Source organism: Passer domesticus, chromosome 23 (genome assembly GCF_036417665.1).
Source record: "Passer domesticus isolate bPasDom1 chromosome 23, bPasDom1.hap1, whole genome shotgun sequence".
Lineage (NCBI taxonomy): Eukaryota > Metazoa > Chordata > Aves > Passeriformes > Passeridae > Passer > Passer domesticus.
Window position 1 is genome coordinate 6,287,026 of NC_087496.1, and position 20,964 is coordinate 6,307,989.

A 20,964-nucleotide genomic window follows, 5' to 3' on the forward strand; every position below is an offset into this window, starting at 1 on the left:
GGCAGAGCGCTGAGCGCCGGGACAGCGCCGGCTCCGCGGGGCCGAGGAGGAGGAGGAGGAGGAGGAAAGAGGCGGAAAGAGGCAGGGGAGGAAGGAAAGGAGGGAGGAAAGAAGGAGGAGCTGTCGTTGTGGCTGTCCCCGTCCCGTCCCCGGCGGAGCGATGCTGGCGGCCGCAGCGCTGTGCGCGGCCGCGCTGGGCTGCGCGGCGGGGGCGCGGCTGCTCAGCGGTAAGAGGGGCTGGGCATCGCTGCCAGGGTGTGCGGGGATCCTCTTTATCCCGAAAATACCCCTCCGGCCCCGCCGCTGTGGCTGGGAGGGTCGGGATGGGCGGGCGGCTGTCGCGACATGGGCAGGGATGCTCTCGCTTGGCGGTGCGGGGGGAGGCTGGCTTTGGTCGTTGTGGAGGTTTTCTCCAACTTTTCCAGCTGATTTCCCCCGCCGCCCTGCCCTGGGGGCCTGGCTGGAGCCAGCGGGCAGATCCCGATGAGGATAAGGGCGAGCACAAGGAATCCTTTCAGCCTGGCTCGGAGCGGCGCGTTCCGGCTCCTGAACCGGGCAGGGAAGCCCGGCCAGGAATCCGCTCCAGCTAATTTCCGTAGCTGAAAGTGATGGCAAGCTGGCTGATAAGGCACAGACTTTCTTCTTCCTCTTTTTTTTTTTTTTTTTTTTTTTTTTTTTTTTTTTTTTTTAATAATGAGGAAAAAATGTGCTTGTGTATCAGGGAAGGGCCTGAGTGCAGTTTTTGTGACACTTTCTAGAGAGCTGCAGGTTTTTAATGACACTCTGCTGTCTGTGTTTTCCTCTTGCCTCTCCCAGCAGCAGTGGACATTTCCCTCAGAAGAGGTAAGGGGCTTTGCCTTCTTCTCCGAGTGTCAAATTCTCAGGCTATGCTGGAAATGTATTTTTAATTGTGCTGTCATAGTAAAAATCCTGCTCCTATTGTAATCCCTGTGCAAAATGTTAGCAAACTCCATTTTTGGCTGTTTAACTGCTGAAAAATTCCAGTGTGGAAGGTGTTGAAACTCCCACTCCTACAGATCAACATAAAAGGATAAAGCAAGGCCAGCAACGATCCCATGGCAGGGTTTGTAATGACCTGTCCTTGTGTTATCCCATTTGTTCCACAAGTGTTGCTGAATGTTTTCCTCCTCTAAAAACATGTAGGTTAGCAGATTGTGCCTGCAAAGAAATATTTACTGAGCAAAACAAAACAGTTTGTTTCCACAGTCTAAATATTGGGACTGCTCTGCTGGAAAAACCACCCGAGTGCATCATTTTGGATGATGTGTCTTTTCACTTTGATCTTCCCTCGGAACCAAAATAAGCTCTGCTGCTTCTGCATGAGGCAGCCTGCAAACAGACATTGTTTACTCCCTGGGCAGGCAGGAACATTGCAGAGCTGGAAATTGGGCTGTGGGGGCTCACCCTGTGATCCCCAGTGCAGACACTGGGAATGCAGAGTTTGAGTTGGACGTGAATAAGAAATTCTGCCCTGTGAGGGGGGCGAGGCCCTGCTTGGCCAGAGCTGGGGATGTCCCATCCCTGGGAGTGCCCAAGGCCAGGCTGGACTGGGCTTGGAGCAGCCTGGCATGGTGGGAGGTGTCCTCATGAGATGGTTTTAAGGTCCTTTCCTACCCCAAATATTCTGGGATTCTATGGCACTGCAATATCCATCAAACCATTGCATATAGATATAATTTTTATATATTGCTTATCTATATCATATCTCTATTGCATATAGATAGAATATATTATATCTATATTGCATATCTATATCATATCTATATTCCATATATATAGAATATATTATATATATTGCATATCTATATTATATCTATATTGTATATAGATAGAATATATTATATCTATATTGCATATCTATAGGATATCTATATTCCATATAGATAGAATATATTATATCTATATTGCATATCTATATTATATCTCTATTGTATATAGATAGAATATATTGTATCTATATTGCATATCTATATCATATCTATATTCCATATAGATAGAATATATTATATATATATTGCATATCTATATTATATCTATATTGTATATAGATAGAATATATATCTATATTGCATATCTATAGCATATCTATATTCCATATAGATAGAATATATTATATCATATCTATATTGCATATAGATAGAATATATTATATCTATATTGCATATAGATATATTGTATTTTATTTCATATACATATTGCATAAAAGATAAATTCTCGCTATCTCTCCTTGCATAAGGAAATCTGTAATTTAGACCATTTAACTCCTTAAAAATAATAATAATTTTAAAAAGCCTCTTGGAACCCTTGCACGGGAACTTTGCTTTTTGAGAGGTTGCATGTATCAGTTTGCTCTGGCACGGTGTTTCTTTGGGAGCTGGGAACTCCCAGGATCCACAAACCCCAGAAAAATCCTGAGGGAGCTGAGAACAGCAGGACATGAAAGGACCAACCTAAACTTTGAGACTCAGTAATAAAAACTTGGAGACGGCTTTTTACCTGTGTTGTGTTTTCCATACAAACAGCACAAAACTCCCCCAAACTGATGCTTTACCCTTAATTTTGGTCCCGTTTAGCGCCGTTCCTGTAACATTTTCTCTCCCTCCCTGCAGGGCAGACGGTTTGCAGGCGCGGCACGCAGAAACCCTGCTACAAAATCGTTTATTTCCACGATGCCTCCCGCAGGAGCAGCTACGAGGAAGCCCACCTGGCCTGCAGGGCTGACGGGGGACACTTGGTCAGCATCGAGAGCCCAGCAGAGCAGAGGCTGATCGAATCCTTGATCAGGAGCCTGCTGGCCTCCGATGGAGACTTCTGGATAGGGCTCAGCAGGAGGAAGGACGAGGGGGACAACAGCACAGAGTGTCACAGCTTCTACTCCTGGTCAGATGGGAGCTCGTCCAGATTTCGGTGGGTACCTGGGAGTGGGGCTAGCAGGGCCCTCAGGAATTCGGGATTTTGTCCAGAGAATCCAGGCAGTGATGTCCCAGCTGTCACTTGTGCTCCTTCTGTGTTGTGTTTTCCGAGACCCCCGTCGTTGGAAGGAGTGATGGATCTGACTCCATGTTCTTAAAGGTTAATTTATTATTTTATGATCTGTATTATATTTAAAAATGTTTTTAGTAGCATTCTTTACTATACTAAAGAATACAGAAAGGATACAAGCAGAAGGCTAAAAGATAATAATGAAAAGCTCATGACTCTCTTTTCAGAGTCCAACACAACTTTGCCCCATTAATTGGTCATTAAGTCAAAACAATTCCCAGCAGAAGCCCAATGAAACAATGTCCAAACACGTCCCAAAGCAGCAAAACACAGGAGAAGCAAATCAGATAATTACTGGTTTCATTTTTCTCTGAGGCTTCTCAGCTTCCCAGGAGAAGAATCCTGAGCTAATGGATTTTTCAGGAAATGTGACAGTGACATTCTGCACCCATCCCACCACCCTCCTGTGGTGCTCCGTGGGAGTGGCTGCTTTAGGCTGAATTGATCATTTTTGGGGGCCAAAAGGAGGGGAAACAACAAGTGGTGTGGCCTTAAAAATCTCTCATTAGGCAGCTACAAATGACCTGAAGATTCCTGCGCTGCAGATCCCATAAAGTTTATACCTGATGTCCTGAAAAATGAAAAATATTGTTCCCTTACTGAAGATTCCTGCACTGCAGATCCCTGAAGTTTATACCTGATGTCCTGAATAATGAAAAATGTGATTTCTTTACTGAGGGAATAATATTTTTTTCCTGTGAGACAGCAAAAAATTAGAGCTGCAGGATTTATTGCAGCCATGGAAAACTGAAGTCTTCACAGCAATTTTTAGATTTCTGCCTCTTTGTCTTAAGGAACCACAGGCTTGGTTATAATTAAATTGTAAAAGCAGCAACGTTGACACCAATTTGCATCCTTACATCAGACATGCAAAAACCACCTCAGAATTGTGGCCTTTTTGCTCTGGGAGCCCATCAGGCATTTCAGTCACTCAGAAATGAACAAATAAAAGCAGGGTTTATTATTATTTGTTATTTTAAAGTCTCTCCCGTGGTTCAGACATTGGGGGTGGGTAATGGGAAGCTGGAAACAGAATCTGCTGCTAAGAAACAGGCACAGCTTTCCTGCCTTCCATTGGTAAGACTCTCTCCTTTCTGCTGAATTATAAAGCCAAGGAAAACACCAGGGGAGGGAGGAAGTGAGGGAGGAATAAAGCATTGGAATGGCTGGAAAAAAAAACACTTAAAATGGGTGTTCTCCCATGCTGAGTACATTGGGGTATCTGGAATTATTTATGTCCTATGGATCAGCTCACAGCAAATTTTTTTGGCGGGCAGAGCATTGCTCCAGAATCGGTGGGGATTGAAAATTGGCAAAATCAGGGCACTTTTAGAGGTGTTCTCTGAGTTGCATGAAATATCTCCTCACCAGCAGTGATTTTACAGCGCTGCCTCCTTCCTGTGCACTGCTTGGAAAAGCAGCACAGGTGGCTGGTGGTGAGGTTTATTCTTAGAAAACAAAACAAAAAAAATATATCTGCAAGACTGTGGTGGTGCATTTCTGACAGAGAAAGCCAGGTTCTGCTTCAGATTTTTCTTTTTTTTTTCATTAAATAGATGCCAAAATGTTGCTGGTGCTGAGACAGAGAGACCAAAAATGATGATTTTGCACAGATTTAAAATTGTGTGGAGAAACTCCTGTGAACTCAGGAGAACTTGGGCTTTCTCTACACGATTGCAGCTCATTCTGAGCTACTTTAGTGTTCAAGAAAGGACCTTGTCTACAAGAAAATAGTGAATTCTAAACCCATGTTCTTAAGATGTACCCAGGGACCAGAACTGAATCCTCGTTTCTGGTTTATTCCATGGTGTTCATTGCCACTACATTTAAGAAATAAATTTGTTTAAAAATAATAATTAAAATCTGTTAATTGTGCTAGGTGAGACCTTTTGGTCATGCTGACTGGGGCAGGAAGGAGGGAAGGGAATTTGTGAGGAGCTCAGCCCTTTTCTTGCTGATATTTGTCCATCACCTTGCTCGCGGAGTTTGAAAAATCTGAATTAAAACAACAAATAACTGCATTTCATCCCTCCCATTTGCCCCACTGGAAGCACAGGGTGTGCCATAACCCCTGGAACTCTGCTTTTTTTCCCCTCCAAGCTGCTGGAAGGCGGCCCTGAGGTGGTTCTTGTGTTTCCCCAGGAACTGGTACGCGGACGAGCCGTCGTGCGGGGGCGAGGTGTGCGTGGTGCTCTACCACCAACCCTCTGCCCCGCCCGGCCTGGGGGGGCCCTACATGTTCCAGTGGAACGATGACAGATGCACCATGAAGAACAACTTCATCTGCAAATATTCCCTGGGTGAGGAGGCTCTGCGGGATTCCAGCCCCAGCAGGAGGAACAAGGAGTGTGGTGACGGGGGCTGGAGAGCTGGCCTGCAGGCAAAGCTGAGTTGATAGAAGAAAATTATGATTAAATACTAATTAATGATTAAATAACAACTGATTATTAAATCACAATTGATTCTTTTCAAGTGTATTTTCAAGTGTATCCATAGCAAGGAAGAAGACAAGGCCATCAGCAGGGGAACAGATTAGAAAATATACATGAAAATATTTGTGAGCTAGACTAAGTGCACAAGTAAATGTGTATGCATTCCTTATGAAATTTCTGTCTTTTACCAATTTTATTGACCCTAATTGCTTTGCACCAATGAATATAATAACTACATTAAGATAACTACACCACAAGAACTTATCTTAATGATCATGCTTTATAAAGAGTATATAAGCTAGAGAACACGCAGATTAAAAAGGTTTTCTCCTTAGATACTGACCACGTGTGTGTGTGTATCAGAAGCAGCCTAACAGGGACAGGAAACCCTCCCTCAGTTTTTAATTTGTGCAGCAAATGAGGAAACAATCCCAGCATCTGTAGCTGCTTGTGGTTTGCATAAATTCCCTGAGGGTTTTTGTGGGGGGTTTGAGGTCTCCGATTGGGGGAGAGAACAGAAATTATGCATTTCACTCATGAGCAAATTCTGCATTTCTCTTTCCGTACAGAAAAGCCAACAAGAGCTCCAATAGACAATTCCCGAAGAGGTGAGTTGGACAGATTTGTTTGGGATTTTTCTTTTTTTTTTAATTACTGCTGACTTGCAGTGGAAATACTCTGCCATTCATCGTCAAGGACACCCAAAAAACACCCTGAGCAAGAAGCTGCCCTGCAGTCTGCACTTCCCCTGTGCTGCTCCATGCTCCATCCTGCAGGGAAAATCCAGCAGGGAAAATCCAGCAGGGAAAATCCAGCAGGAAAATCCTGCAGGAAAATCCTACAGGGAAATCCTGCAGAGAAAATCGAGCAGGGAAAATCCTGCAGGAAAAATCCTGCAGGGAAATCCTGCAGAAAAATCCAGCAGGGAAAATCCAGCAGGGAAAATCCAGCAGGAAAATCCAGCAGGAAAATCCAGCAGGGAAATCCTGCAGGAAAATCCTGCTGCTGGTGATGCAGAGTTGGGTGATGCTGCAGGGATTGAAGTGCAAGAGTCCCAATGCACCTCACACATCTTTGCAGCTCCCAGCCTCTTCAATCTCCTCTCAGCCTCAATTTTTTATTATTTTAAAAAAATAATCTGCAGAATTAATGAAGCTGCTTCTTTCCAGCTGTGGCAACAGAGCCTTGGAAGCCAAAATTCCCAGAGGAACGCTGGAGGAAAGGTGCCAATGGAACAGCTGGGGGAGCCAAAGGTGAGTTGTGCTCTCAAAACCTCACTGCAAGTGTTTGCCTCAAAATGTGCAGGACTGAATACAGAAAACAGCCTCTGGAAAAAAAAAACTTCCTTCAAGTATTTCCCAGGACGGAATAAGGAGGTTGCTCTGGTTGTAAAAAATGTTCAAAATCCAAAACTGTGCAAAGTATTTTGGGTGTGGAAAAGCCACTTTTATTATTTATTTATTGTGAATTATATTATTATATTTATTGTGAATGTTATAATGAACATTATATTATTATTATTAATTTTATTCTTATATTTATTGTGAATGTAATAATGAATATTATTATTGTGAATTTTATTATTAAATTTATTGTGAATGTTTTGTTTGTACATCTGTGATTAACCATGAAAAACTTGCAATTTCTTCTCATGACCCTGCTTCATTTTTGCCCCCAGAACCTGTTCAGGGCCTTGCCTTCATCCTTATTTCCAGCATTCCTGTGCTGCTTCTCCTGCTGGCCATCACAGGCATCTCCTGCTTTTGGCTGTTCATGAGGAGGTGAGTGGCATTTTGTGTTCTGAATTAGCAGTGACACCTTGTCCTGATTACAGCTAATTTCCCCATCCTGCAAAAAGCTCTGCACAGGAGTGTTTGCAGCCAAAGAAATGCTGAAAAAGTGGCCTTGATGCTCCAGGCTGAGTCAATTGGGAAGGAAAATTCTAAATAAATCACTTTATATTCTTTTCTTGCACTCACAGACCTAGCAGGCAGGAAAAGTATCATCAAGATTATTATTTTGATGTGTGAACCCTTCTACTTTTTTAATTAAAGCTTTGAATTATCAGAAGTTTCCCTTCAAAAGCAAAAAAAGCAGCAATGGAAACAAAAGGATAACAATTTGGAGCAGAGAATGTTTAGCTCCTTGCTTTCCCTGTGTGCCCAGCAGCTCGGGGGCAATGCTGGCTGGGATTTTGGGAGTTGTTCTGCCCCAGCCTCTGAGCTCAGCAGGAGCTTTCCAGGATTTTCCAGGAGATTTCCAGGAGAGCAGCCTGGAATGGCTGGAATCAGAAACGCCCCGAGCGCAGCTTGGCTCGAAGCTCATCACCAAACCACTGCCACAGCTCTGCTGTCGCTTTGTCTTTTCCTCCGTGCTGTTTCACGGCTTTTCCCTTTCTCCCTGCCCTCCAGGAGGCAGGAGCTGGTGGATGTGACCCCGAAGGGTGACGAGCCCTGGCTGCCCCAGCCCAGCCCCGAGCTGGACATCTACAGGGTGATCCACAAACAATCCGAAGCTGACCTGGCCGGGGCCAGGCCTGGCACCAAGAATTCCTCCTTCCGTGCCCAGAGCCCCTGCAGGGACCCCGGGGACACCTCCAGTGCCTTGGTGACACTGGCCAGCACGGAGAGTGGCTTTGTCACCAACGACATCTACGAGCTCTGCGGGGACCGCGTGGGCAGGAGCGAGGAGTCCGGCTGGGTGGACAACGAGATTTATGGATACTGAGGAAACGGACCCAAAAAAGCCGCTGGAGTTTGGATTTTGGGTGTCAGCAGGAGCTGACTTGCCCTCTCTATGCACTTGTTTCATAATGGTGTGTGTGGTTGTTTTCCTGGTGTTGCATTGTGCCCTTGTTCTTCTATTTTCTGCAAGAATAGGGGTTTTTAAAGATCCAAACTGAAAAGGTTTTGCTTTGCACCAAGCCCCCTTTGCCCAAGGAATGGCTTGTTAATACCCTCCATTCCTTTTTGTACCAAAGATACGCCTTGAAACTGAAGGACAATCCAAAATCCTTATTTATTTATAGACCTGCTGCTCCTCAAAGGTGCTGAAAGTTCCTGTGGTGTGTGATGGAGATGCTGAACCTGGCAGGTGGGGAAGGAATCCCTTGGTTTGCTTTGCTTGTGTGTGAGACTTCCACCGTGCCTATTAAATTTCTTTATCTCAACCCATGAGTTTGGCCATTTTTACTCCTCCAGTTCTCTCCCTCACTCTGCTGGAAGGGACAGAGACCCAGAAGTGGAGGGGGAATGACACAAATATTGCACACCTTTTGTTCTGCGGGTGATTTTCTGGCTCCAGGAGAGCAGCACTGCTGTAGAACAAAACTATAAAGCACCTAAAATGTGTTTTGGTTGCCTAAAAGTCTGCTGTTCTCCATTGCACGTCAATAAATAAATAGGAAAATGAAAAATATAAAAAAAAATCATAAGCTGGGAGGAAACAAAGGTTTGGCAAAAGGGTGTTTTAAATGTGGCTGAAACAACAACAGAACTGAGTGCAGGCACAGCCATGAATCTCTTCTGCCAAAATAGGCAGGGAAAAGTTTTTAGATCTCCCTGAGCTGTTGCTGACTGCTGCAAACACTGAAATATTTCAGTTGTCACAGCTGCTTCTCACTTCCTAGAGGCCCCAGGTGCTGTGGCTGCAGTGTCACGGCGGCTGTTCCCCCACCAGGACATGGAGCAAATAAAGCCCTGAAAGGAGAAATCCCTTTAAAAAATAAATAATATTCTAATTGTTTTGGAAAATGCATCGAGTGGGCAACAATTTTTCCTGAAAAACAAAATCCTGGTACAGTAGAGTGGTCAGGGCTGGGCACCCACAATATCTGGAGTTTCTAGTGCAGTAATTACAGAAAATCATGCAAAAATCTGTCCATTTTTGATGCTGTATTCCAGGCCTCCTTATTTTTTCTTTTTGGCAGCTATTAAGCATCTTTTAGGCACTGAAAAAAGAGGAAAATTATAGGGAGAACTTGTCAGATGCTGGAGTTCAGCTGTGTAAAGCCAGATTTTGGCAGCCAAAGGTGTGATCCGACCTCTTGAGCCACCCATTGAGGTCTGGCAGTGATCTGAGCGTGCTGGGAGTTATTAAAGCGAGGAAATTTTATAAATCCCGCAGTTTTCACTGCTCCTTTGGGGCATCCCAGCTGCGGGAGGATGTGCGGGAGCGGCCACCACACGAGGGCATGTGCGCTCCACGTTCGTGTCCTGGAAAATCTGCTCAGCTTTGGGAGGGCTTTGAATCCCTTTCCTTGGAGCAGAGCAGAAACCATCAGCGGCCGTGAAAGCTGCCCTGCAGAGGATTTTCTTTATTTTCTTTTCTTTCTTTCTTTCTTTCTTTCTTTCTTTCTTTCTTTCTTTCTTTCTTTCTTTCTTTCTTTCTTTCTTTCTTTCTTTCTTTCTTTCTTTCTTTCTTTCTTTCTTTCCTTCTTTCTTTCCTTCTTTCTTTCCTTCTTTCTTTCCTTCTTTCCTTCTTTCCTTCTTTCCTTCTTTCCTTCCTTCTTTCCTTCTTTCTTTCCTTCTTTCTTTCCTTCTTTCCTTCTTTCCTTCTTTCTTTCCTTCCTTTATTTCCTTCCTTCTTTCTTTCTTGTCCTTCCTTCCTTCTTTCCATTCCTTCCTTTATTTCCTTCCTTCTTTCTTTCTTTTCCTTCTTTCTTTCTTTCTTTCTTTCTTTCTTTCTTTCTTTCTTTCTTTCTTTCTTTCTTTCTTTCTTTCTTTCTTTCTTCCTTCCTTCCTTCCTTCCTTCCTTCCTTCCTTCCTTCCTTCCTTCCTTCCTTCCTTCCTTCCTTCCTTCCTTCCTTCCTTCCTTCCTTCCTTCCTTCCTTTATTTCCTTCCTTCCTTTATTTCCTTCCTTCTTTCTTTCTTTTCCTTCCTTCCTTCTTTCCATTCCTTCCTTTATTTCCTTCTTTCTTTCTTTCTTTCTTTCTTTCTTTCTTTCTTTCTTTCTTTCTTTCTTTCTTTCTTTCTTTCTTTCTTTCTTTCTTTCTTTCTTTCTTTCTTTCTTTCTTTCCTTCCTTCCTTCCTTCCTTCCTTCCTTCCTTCCTTCCTTCCTTCCTTCCTTCCTTCCTTCCTTCCTTCCTTCCTTCCTTCCTTCCTTCCTTCCTTCCTTCCTTCCTTCCTTCCTTCCTTCCTTCCTTCCTTCCTTCCTGTGGGTGCAGTTCCTCTCGCTGCGTTTTTAAGCCCTGTTCTTGTGACCCGAACTTTCCAGCTCTGTGACTTCTGCAGAAGTTTTCTCTTCCAAGCACCAAAATCTGGCTCAATCATCTATTCAGGATGAGGCTCAAAAGTGAGCAGGAAGCAAATAAATGTTCGCAGGCTAAAAACTTCATTTAGGATGACGTGACTGAGAAGGAGTATTAGGCAACATTCTGTAGGGGGGAAAAAAGTAACTTTTGACACGCCGAGTTTGGATGGGAAGAAAAGGTGAAAGAGGAGTGAAATTTGGCAAGTGGCAGCTCGGGATGACACCACTTGCTATTCAAAGAGGATTCTGGAAGGCTCGCTCACGTCGCCATCAATCACTGAAAGGGTGGATGGCTGACTAACCCGAGCCATCAGTTACTCACTGCCAGAACTTCTGCAGGGGATAAATAGAGCAGCAACAGCTCCCTGCTTCTCCATGGCAGCCCGAGCCAGCAGCGTCATCCCCAAATGTCACTCCTTGCAGGAATCTCATCAGCAGTGAAGGACAAGCTTTCATTTCTGCACAGGGATCTTGAACACTCATCGGAACAAAAGCAACTTTTCACAAGGATGAGGCAGCTTTACGTGTAAAACCTGTCTAAAAAGGGAAAGAACACAACTTTGTTCCTTGCATTCCTCCACTCTTTTTCTTTTTTCCTTTTATTTTTTGGTGTCCAGGCTCTGTTTTGAGCTGTTTTTGTCCACTCTGGTGTTCATGAAGCTCTGTGGCTGATTCCACAGGCGAGTGCTGTGCCATCAGCTTTGGGATGTTTAGTCAGGGGAACTAAAAGATCCCAGGGGTGATTCCTGCTTCCCAAATGTCGGGAAGGCAGCAGTCCTCCAGTCTGGGATGGAGCAGGGGAGAGGGAGGGACAGGCAAGAGCTGGCAGAGCAAAGATCGTGGAATTTTAAAATATAAGTGCACACCTAAAGCAGAATCAGTAGAAATTCAGAAATTCAGCAGAAAGGGCCTTAAATTTCTTCAAACATTCTCAGCTCTGGTCCTCAGAGCATTTCAGGTCAAAGGGAACAACAGAGCTTCCAAATCTGCCCCTCCAAATGTGCAGGAAATAAAAGAGAAGAACAATTCACTGAGAAAGGACCTGCGAAAATCACCCTGGGCACCTGCCTGGCCAGGACAGACACCTGGGGCTGGACAGACAGACAGCTGGGGCTGGACAGACAGACACCTGGGGCTGCCTCATTCCTCTTCAGCCAAAAACGAGCTGGGCGTGTTCAGCTCACAGAGGCTGACAGGATGTCACCAATGTCACCAAGGTGCACAAACCTCTCCCGAGGGGTCAGAGGACGGGGCCGGGCTCTGCTCAGTGTGACAGGATGAGCAGCAACGGCCAGGAATTAAGAAAAAAAACCAAGTTTTTTAAACTTGTCAGAACTTCCCATGGAGGGTGAGCACTGCCCAGGGGCTGGAGACACCCGAACCCCCCGGCCACTCCCCTGTGCCACCTGCCCCGGTGACATTCCCCCTGCCAGGGCGCTGCACTGCGTGATGCCAGCGCCGAGGGCTCGCTCCGGTGGCTCCCGAGCCGTGGGGACACAGCGCGGGTCCCGCGGCTGCCACCGCCGGGGCTGGTGGCACTGGCGGTGTCACAGCGCGGTGTCCCGGGCTTGGTGGCACTGGCACTGGCACTGGCACTGTCTCAGTGCGGGTGCCCCGGGCTTGGTGGCACTGCCCCTGTCCCCGCGTGGTGTCCCCGGGTTGGTGACACTGTCCCCGCGCGGTGTCCCGGGGTTGGTGGCACTGTCCCCGCGCGGTGTCCCGGGGTTGGTGGCACTGTCCCCGCTCGGTGTCCCCGTGCCGGTGGCACTGTCCCTGTCCCCGCGCGGTGTCCCCCAGGGCTGGTGGCACTGTCCCTGTCCCCGCGCAGTGTCCCGGGGTGGCACTGTCCCTGTCCCCGCGCGGTGTCCCGGGTTGGTGGCACTGTCCCTGTCCCCGCGCGGTGTCCCGGGTTGGTGGCACTGTCCCTGTCCCCGCTCGGTGTCCCCGTGCCGGTGGCACTGTCCCTGTCCCCGCGCGGTGTCCCGTGCCGGTGGCACTGTCCCTGTCCCCGCTCGGTGTCCCGGGCCGGTGGCACTGTCCCTGTCCCCGCGCGGTGTCCCGTGCCGGCGGCACTGTCCCTGTCCCCGCGCGGTGTCCCCGTGACGGTGGCACTGTCCCTGTCCCCGCGCGGTGTCCCCCAGGGCTGGTGGCACTGTCCCTGTCCCCGCGCGGTGTCCCCGTGACGGTGGCACTGTTCCCGCTCGGTGTCCCGGGTTGGTGGCACTGTCCCTGTCCCCGCGCGGTGTCCCCCAGGGCTGGTGGCACTGTCCCTGTCCCCGCGCGGTGTCCCGTGCCGGTGGCACTGTCCCTGTCCCCGCGCGGTGTCCCGGGCCGGTGGCACTGTCCCTGTCCCCGCGCGGTGTCCCGGGTTGGTGGCACTGTCCCTGTCCCCGCTCGGTGTCCCGGGCCGGCGGCACTGTCCCTGTCCCCGCGCGGTGTCCCCGTGCAGGTGGCACTGTCCCTGTCCCCGCTCGGTGTCCCGGGCCGGTGGCACTGTCCCTGTCCCCGCGCGGTGTCCCGGGTTGGTGGCACTGTCCCTGTCCCCGCTCGGTGTCCCGGGCCGGCGGCACTGTCCCTGTCCCCGCGCGGTGTCCCGGCGGCGCGGGGCGGGCCGTGCCAGCGCCGTTGCCATGGCGAGGCCCCGCCCGCGGTGACGCGCGCGGTGACGCCGGTGGCCGGCGGAGGGGGCGGCGCGGCCCCGGGGGCGCCGCGCGGAGCCGGAGCCGGAGCCGCCGCCGCCGCCCCCCGAGCCCAGCATGGTGATGGCCGAGCCCCGGCGGCCCCCGGCGCTGCTGCCCCGCGGGCTCGGGCCCGTCCGCGTCGGCTTCTACGACATCGAGGGCACGCTGGGCAAGGGCAACTTCGCGGTGGTGAAGCTGGCGCGGCACCGCATCACCCGCAGCGAGGTGGGCACGGCGCGGGGGGCGCGGGGCCGGGGCCGCCGGGCCGGCTCCGGGCCGCTTTTGTCCCTTCCGGCACCTCCCGCCGTGGAAGGGAGGGGGGGCTGTGCCGCTCGCATCCTCGTGGGAAGGGCAGGACGCCTCCCAGGCCGCGGGGGGATGCCCGGGGGTGCCACCCGCGGGGTGTCACCCGTGGGGTGTCACCGCTCTAGCCGGGATGCCAGCAGGAAGGTGCCACCCCCCCCCGCCCCGGGTGGTGGCATTGCTGTCGGTGTGGCACCCCGGGGTGGTGGCATCGCGGGCGGGATGGCACCCCAAGGATGCTGCGGTGCTGCTGGAGCGGCACTCTGTGCTCCCTGGAAGGGTCAGAGCTTATTCTGCGCCCGCCGCCGTGCCCTGGGTGTTTTGGGGTTTCCTGACCCGGGCGATGCTGGGTTATCTGTTCCAGCAGAAGAACTTGTGTCTGTGTGTGTGCTGAATTCTTCAGCACGGCATCCTGCAAGTTCTCCGAATCCAACCATTTTTAGCCTCTTTGTCTAACCGCCCCCGTGTATTACCCGGTGGTTATTGTTAATACCTGGTGCTTTACCTACAGCAAAAATGATTGTCAGTCTGCCTGGGTAAAAACGCGGTCGTGTTCACTTTAAAAGAAAAAAAAAAGAAGAAGAAAAAAAAAAAAAGAAGGAGGTATTTGATGAGAGTAATGGCTCTGGAGGATCAGCTTCCTCTTCTGCGTTGTTTTAGGTAGTTTTAGTTGCTACACCTAGAGGTGAGCTTTTTGTGAGGCTCTCTTCTGGTCGCTTTCATTGTTGACTGGAGAAGAGGTTCCTGCGCTGCTCCGCACTTGCCAAAAGTCATTAAAACATCCAAACGCTGTCCCGAGTGCAGGAATTCATCAGCGTGAGGGGGAAAATCATCCCTTGAGGAACGGGAGCATCCCTGAAATCCGGAGCTCAGCTGGGGCAGCAGAGCCCTGGTGCTGTGATTGATGAGCTCCGCATCGCGGGGATTGCAAGGAGCTCCTCCTCGAGCCTCGTTTCTCAAGTTCATCACAAACTCGGTCCTTCTGAGCCCTGCTTGCTCCTGCTGGAGAGCCGAGCAGTGCCAGGCTCCCTTCCCAAGTTTGGTGCCATGTGCCAGAGCTGCCAGTGCTCCTCTTGAAGCCACTCGCTTGTCGTTGCTCCCCAGCCCTCATTTCTTTGGCAGGCTTCGTGATGGGAGATGAAAACTTTCATCTCGGTTTTTATTGTCGTTTTAGAAAGCCCGTTTGTTTGGCGTGGTTGGAAATAACAAAGGTTGCAGAAAACGCAGAGCTTACAAAGCTCCCTGATTCCTGCGTGATTCTTTCATCTGTGTCCTAAGGAACTGCTCAATTCTCTTAGTCTTGAATTTATTTTTTTTAACCAGCTTTTCTGCAGCCTTTTTATCTTCCGTGCGATTTTTACAAATTTGCCTGTGCTGGAGGATTTATTTTGTCAAGGTCTTTGATTTTTTGAGTCAGCCCTGACTTCTGCAGCGAGAGATGCAAGAGTGTTTTTGTGGAACTGAATTGCTGAGTTGGTTGCTGGACGTATTTACACAATCTCTGAGGAAGGGGAACCCTGTTAAGATCACTTCTGGTGATGTCAGAGGAAATTAATTCCAGCCAAATACTCTTTGGAATAAGCACTTCCAGTTTGGAGCAGCTCACCTGATTGTTGGATCCCTGAGCACACAGAGTGGAAATCCTGCCTGTCAATGACTCCAGCCCCAAGGGTTTTCATATTCCAGGCTTCTTCTAAACTCTTGCTCAAGTTGCCGTGGAAGAATATTCAGTTTTTAGGTGCTGGGAGGGCTGTGCTGGTGCACCCTCAGGCCTGTGCTACAGGAGGATGCTGCGATGCTGCTGAGATTTGCTCAAAAATCCTGTTTTGAAAGGATTCCCTGTCAAAGTTCCTCCTCAGTCTCCTCATCTGAACCCTTTAGATTCAGAACCTGTTTGTTGCTGGGATTTTCTAGCACTGGCACTCTGAAATTGTGTTTTACGTGATTTTGACCCTTTAAAATATTTGCTTTTTTTTTTTTTAACACAACTCTGCCTAGCCAATAACCATCAAATTCAAAAAGATGGGCTCTCATTACCTCGAATGCAGCACTTATGGACTGTGTACAATCCATCCTTTCTATGGAAAGACTACAGATAAGGAGCTAAAAAATTGTTGCCATAAATTGTAAGCAGAGGTGGAAATTGAATGAAAACAAACACGAAGCAGGAGAACAACACAGGGGGTGTGCAGACAAAATCAGAAATCATAACTTGAATTAATGCGAGTCCTAAACAGCCATACAGGAGTGTGAAAGTTGGGGAAAATGGGGGGATTAATACAGATATTAGGCGATAAAGATATCAGGAATAAATAAATTAAATAAAGTTAGGTGGGAATAGAGGTGCTGGGATTAATAAAGATATTAGGTGATAAATATATCAGGAATAAATAAATTAAATAAAGTTATGTGGGAATAGAGGTGCTGGCTGACCCTTTTTCTGCCAGTCCACCCAGGGGGGGAATTAATAAAGATATTAGGTGATAAATATATCAGGAATAAATAAATTAATTAAAGATATTAGGAATTGGGATGCTGGCTGACCCTTTTTAGTGCCAGTCCACCCAGAGGGGGCTGGACCCGACCTTTGCTTGGCTTTTTTTGGGTGTTTTGGTGCCATTTGAGTGGAGGCCACGTGGCTTTTTCCTGCCACGCTCCTTTCTTTATCCTGCTGCCCAGAAATCCTGTGATCCCAGGGCAGCTCCTGCTAATGAGGCGTGGAAATGAGCAGAGATTTTCCTGGGGAGGAGGAGAGCAGGGAGCAGCAATAATTGGGAAGTTGGAGAAGATGGGGATTTGCTTCCAGTGAAATGGGGTGGGAGTGGAAGAAGGAAGAGGTTTGGAATGGAGGGAATAAGGAAAAAAATTGGAGTAATGAAGTTGCTGCTTGGAAAAAGCAGGGAATTTGGGAGCCCACCCCTAAAACCCTTAATTAACCCCACCAAGGATTAATCCAGAGTTGGAACTCTGCTCCCCAGGGGAAAATCAAACCTGGCTCTCCCTGTGGCTGCCAGATGTGCTTTCACCTGGCTGCTGTTACAGGGAATTTGTCTTTTTCTCTGGAAAAAAAGTGTGGAAAATGAGCCTGCAGCCCCTGATCTGATCTGTGGCACCAGTTCAGGTGTGCTCAGGTATTTCAGAGTGAGCAACTCCAGCAGAGACAGCAGCTCCCTGTGCCACACAACAAAATACGGAGTTTTTCCAGCCTGCAGGAAGTTGTGCTAGTTAATTTTAATGCATTTTATCTGTTTTTAAAATGTCCTGGGTTAACAGATCTGAATTTCTGTAACCTGCAGGGACAAAGCTCTGTTTGAATGTGAATTTGTAGCAGGAGGTTGTGTTGTGGTTTTGGGTTTTGGTTTTTTTTTTTTGTTTGGGTGTTTGCTTTTTGCCTTTGTTTTTCCTTTCAAGAATTAAATGGATAAAACAAAACCAATGAAAGCTGACAGTTGGAGTAGCTGAGGAGCAGAAGCAGCAGAACTTTCATCTTTTCCTGACAAGCATTACATCCTCACTGCTTGGCAGCTGCAATTCCCAGGTGTCAGGGCAGGATTGAGCAAACTCCCATTCCCTGGGCCTGCAGCGGGACAGGGAAGGAAATAAGAAATAAGTGCAGTTCCTTGGGTTTTTAGATGAGAAGAAACCATGAAAGCTGCAGAGATACCTTGGAATGCAACTCCTTAAGCAGCAAAATCTGGTGGCAGGGGGAGATCAGGGATTCCCTTCTGGTTTTCCCTGTCAGGTGAAGGATGTGCTGACATTATCTATTGAAATTTGGGATTTTTTTTGTTGTTTGTTTCGAGCTGTTGCCAGCAATTGTTGGCAAGCTGCATGTTTAGGAACAAAACACACTTTTCAGATAGGAAACTGCTCCGTGGCTTGAAGGAGCTCCTCCACCTCTAAGAATTACATCCCTTTTCCTGTCATCGAGGCTCAGCTGAGCCCAGAAAGGAGCTGCGGAATTCCCTGCTCCTCCTCACAAACTTGGGAAGACTTTGCTGGATTTGAAGTACTTCCAAGTGGTTCTTCTGTAAAATCCCCCCTGGTCCTGGCAAGATGAAGATGCAGAACGAGCCAAGGTGTTTAATCTGCATTTGAGTGCTGCTTTATCCATTTTATGGACAAATTTCAGGCACGCTTGAAGCTGCACATTTCCCTGGGAGAGGGGCAAAGAAAAGGGATTTTTAAAGGTGGAAAATCAGAGCGAGCTGAATCAATAAAGAGTTAATTATGAACTCAGGTGGGCCCATAATCAGTGTTAGCAGATAATGAGGTTCACCTCCTGTGGATTTCTGTCTCCTGTGCAGCAGCTCTCCCCTGTTGGACAGTTTGTGAAATTCTGTTATAATTGGAAGCATTAGTGGGGCTTACATTGTTTGCTCCTGTTTCAGCATCAATAAAGTGACATTCAGGGTGGATAAACACCATTTAAATTCAGCACTCTTTAGCATTTTTACCTTTGCATGTGCAGGGGCTGTATTTGTGCTTTCTTCTTGGTTCCAACTTTAAATATCTTCTGCCTGGAGTTATCTTCCCTTTGCATTTATTGGCTGAAAGCAAGGTCAGCGGGGCCAGGATGCGTTTTGTGAACGGACTGAGATGTGTTTCCAAGGTTTGACTGCTAAATTCATCTGCAGAGTTTTTCCTCTGAAGGGATGAGCTGCAGATCCCCTTTTACAACAGCATCTCAATTAATTAAACATGTCACAGCTGCAATTGCATGGATCCCCTAGGTTTGGATTGTTTGTGTGGAGCCAGCAGTTTTTCTCTTAAAATATCATTTCGTGGGACTCAGATTCATCAATTTGACTCCAGAAATGGGCACCATTAAGAAGATTTTGGTCACTGCAAATTGCTGGTTTAAGAGCACCTGGAGCACTGGCCTCCCTCACCTGTCCTGTGCCTTCCATTCCATTGAAAACCTGATTTTTTTTCCATTAAAAACCTGCTTTTTCTCCTAGAAAACCTGCTTTTTCTTATTGAAAACCTGCTTTTTCTTATTGAAAATCTGTTTTTTCTCTTTGAAAATCTGCTTTTTCTCACTGACAACCTGCTTTTCCTCAGTGCTGATGTGGGTGAGAGCCCTGCAGCCCCTCAGAGGGACCCCAGAAACTTTCAGTGCTGTATTTTTCAGCCTGGGATTTGTGTTTCAGAACTGCCCGGAAAGCCTCCAGTTACCTGGGGCTGCATTTTTCCCTTTCTAATGAGGCTGAACTCACGAGGAGCACGCCGGGGGAGTTTTTAAAACCTCGTTTTTGCCGTTGGTCTGCAGGTGGCAATAAAAATCATTGACAAATCTCAGCTGGATGCTGTGAATCTGGAGAAGATCTACAGGGAAGTGCAGATCATGAAGATGCTCGACCACCCACACATCATAAAACTCTACCAGGTAGGCTTAGAGGGAATTTTCCCCTTTTTCCCCTTTTTCCCCACTTTTTTCCCTCTCTTAGTTCTGCTAAACAAAGATAAAGATCCCACTTAAGACCAGCTTTAAATTAATTTTATGCGAAAGAAACTGGCCTTTAAAATATTTTTAAAATAAATGGTCTTGCATTTAATGATCTATTTAAAGAACAGAACTGGTCTTTAAAATGTTGATGTGCCAGGTAGAGGTGGAGCTAAAGGAGTTAAATTTGCAACTGCCTCGATAATATCTCCCCTGAATTCTCTTCTGAATGAATGACACCACGAAAAAGTGGCAGAGGAGGGGTTGGGAATATTTAAATGAATTTCAGCTCTTGGAGGGTGATGGTGCTTGGGTGGTGCTCACTCCTTCAGTGGCTGGTTAAAAATGCATTTGATAAATGAGTTTATTTTTAAAACAGCCTTCAAATGTCTCCCTGGTTTGCTTTTATTTGTGAGCAGTCTCTTGGGACGTTCAGGCCACTTCATAAATAAAATGCAAAATGAAATTCCCAAAGCTCTTGCCCACAGACGAGCCCAGCTGATGCTGAAATGTTTCTCTGAGGTTGTTGAAATAAACCCAAAATACATTGAAATTGTCCTGAAATCTGAAATGACTTTTGGAAGTGAGGGTTTTTCACTCTCAGTGATGCTCTTGATTATTTTGTTTGCACACAGTGGAAGGTTGTGACAGCTCCAGGTGTGAGGCAGAATTTCACAGCTTTAGCAGAGAACCATAAAAATAAAGATCCTTTTGGGTGGATTTTGGCTTTTTTTGCTGTTCCCACGAGCCCTCACGTGTGCTTTGTGCACCCACAGGTGATGGAGACCAAAAGCATGCTGTACCTCGTGACAGAGTTCGCCAAAAATGGGGAGATTTTCGGTAAGCAGCAGAATATTCCACGTGCACCTTTTCACTCCTGGTGTCTGTGTAAATAAGGAACTTTTGGGTCTGTTCTTAGAGATTTCGTATTTCTGTGCACCTGCAGAGTTGAAAACCTTTTCGTTTTAAACTCATTTTCCTCTGTTTCTGTTGGTTTCCACTGCCTCTTGTCCTTTTGCTGGGCTTTGTCTTGGGACAAAACTCCTGCTGCTTTGGCTGTGAATCTAAAATCACTTTTGGCTTCTATTTTATTATAATAAAATCAAAAAATTATATAAAATTATATATATATATATACACATATAATATACATTACTTGTACGTATATACATTTAATATATACACACTTGAATATATACATTGGATATATTCCATGTGTATTATATAATACATACATACTGTAAATATTCAACATGTATTATATATTATATTACATTACATTACATTACATTACATTATATTATATTATATTATATTATATTATATTATATTATATTATATTATATTTTATACTACATATAAAATACATAAATATTATTATAATAAATATAAATAATAAGGTAATAGAATAAATATAGAAATATAGAAATATAGAAATAATTTAATTATACTGAAATTAAAATTAATTTTATTATTAATAGAACATTATTAAATTTCTACATTTTATTTAATTTTTAATTTATTTTTATTATTATAAAATAACAATATATATATATTTAATATATTTTTAAAACATAATTATAATAATTTTTTTTTAAACCCCTGCTGTAGAAAGGTGTGACCAGAGGATGACACCAGGCTGAGGTGAATGTAGAAAATTTGGAGCTTCCCTGGCAGAGGTGCCTTGGATGTTGGAGCCTCTCAGGATGGCCAGGGCTCAGCTGAGCTGTCCCTGCCCATCCTGGGTGTCCCCAGCAGTTCCTGGGTGTCCCCAGCCCACCCTGGGTG

At 46.5% G+C, this 20,964-nt stretch overlaps 2 protein-coding genes and 1 long non-coding RNA gene across 6 annotated transcripts in view; 2 read left to right on the forward strand and 1 right to left on the reverse strand.

The window, feature by feature from the left end:
• Positions 1 to 24: 24 nt before the first annotated feature.
• On the forward strand, positions 25 to 8,664 carry LAYN (layilin). 3 transcript variants are annotated; one of them, XM_064397696.1, is made up of 8 exons: positions 25 to 227; positions 817 to 843; positions 2,631 to 2,928; positions 5,206 to 5,363; positions 6,065 to 6,103; positions 6,665 to 6,748; positions 7,174 to 7,276; positions 7,907 to 8,664. In XM_064397696.1, the coding sequence occupies exons 1-8, from the start codon at positions 161 to 163 to the stop codon at positions 8,220 to 8,222; spliced, it is 1,092 nt and encodes a 363-aa protein (XP_064253766.1). In that variant the 5' UTR covers positions 25 to 160; the 3' UTR covers positions 8,223 to 8,664. The 3 variants fall into 3 exon arrangements, with proteins under 3 accessions (XP_064253766.1, XP_064253769.1, XP_064253767.1); XM_064397697.1 differs by having other exon boundaries at positions 26 to 227; positions 820 to 843; XM_064397699.1 differs by lacking the exon at positions 817 to 843.
• Positions 8,495 to 12,248, reverse strand: LOC135285429 (uncharacterized). 2 transcript variants are annotated; one of them, XR_010350271.1, is made up of 2 exons: positions 11,974 to 12,248; positions 8,495 to 11,283 (listed from the first exon to the last, which is right to left on the reverse strand). It is a non-coding gene; the product is annotated as an uncharacterized LOC135285429 (long non-coding RNA). The 2 variants fall into 2 exon arrangements; XR_010350270.1 differs by having other exon boundaries at positions 11,876 to 12,248.
• A 1,170-nt stretch (positions 12,249 to 13,418) lies between these two features.
• SIK2 (salt inducible kinase 2) overlaps positions 13,419 to 20,964 on the forward strand; it is a 31,133-nt gene continuing 23,587 nt past the window's right edge. Inside the window, exons 1-3 of the mRNA XM_064398004.1 lie at positions 13,419 to 13,652; positions 19,003 to 19,119; positions 19,953 to 20,016. Of these exons, the coding sequence (XP_064254074.1) occupies positions 13,503 to 13,652; positions 19,003 to 19,119; positions 19,953 to 20,016 (331 nt within the window). The 5' untranslated portion in view covers positions 13,419 to 13,502. The remainder of the gene's footprint in view (positions 13,653 to 19,002; positions 19,120 to 19,952; positions 20,017 to 20,964) is intronic.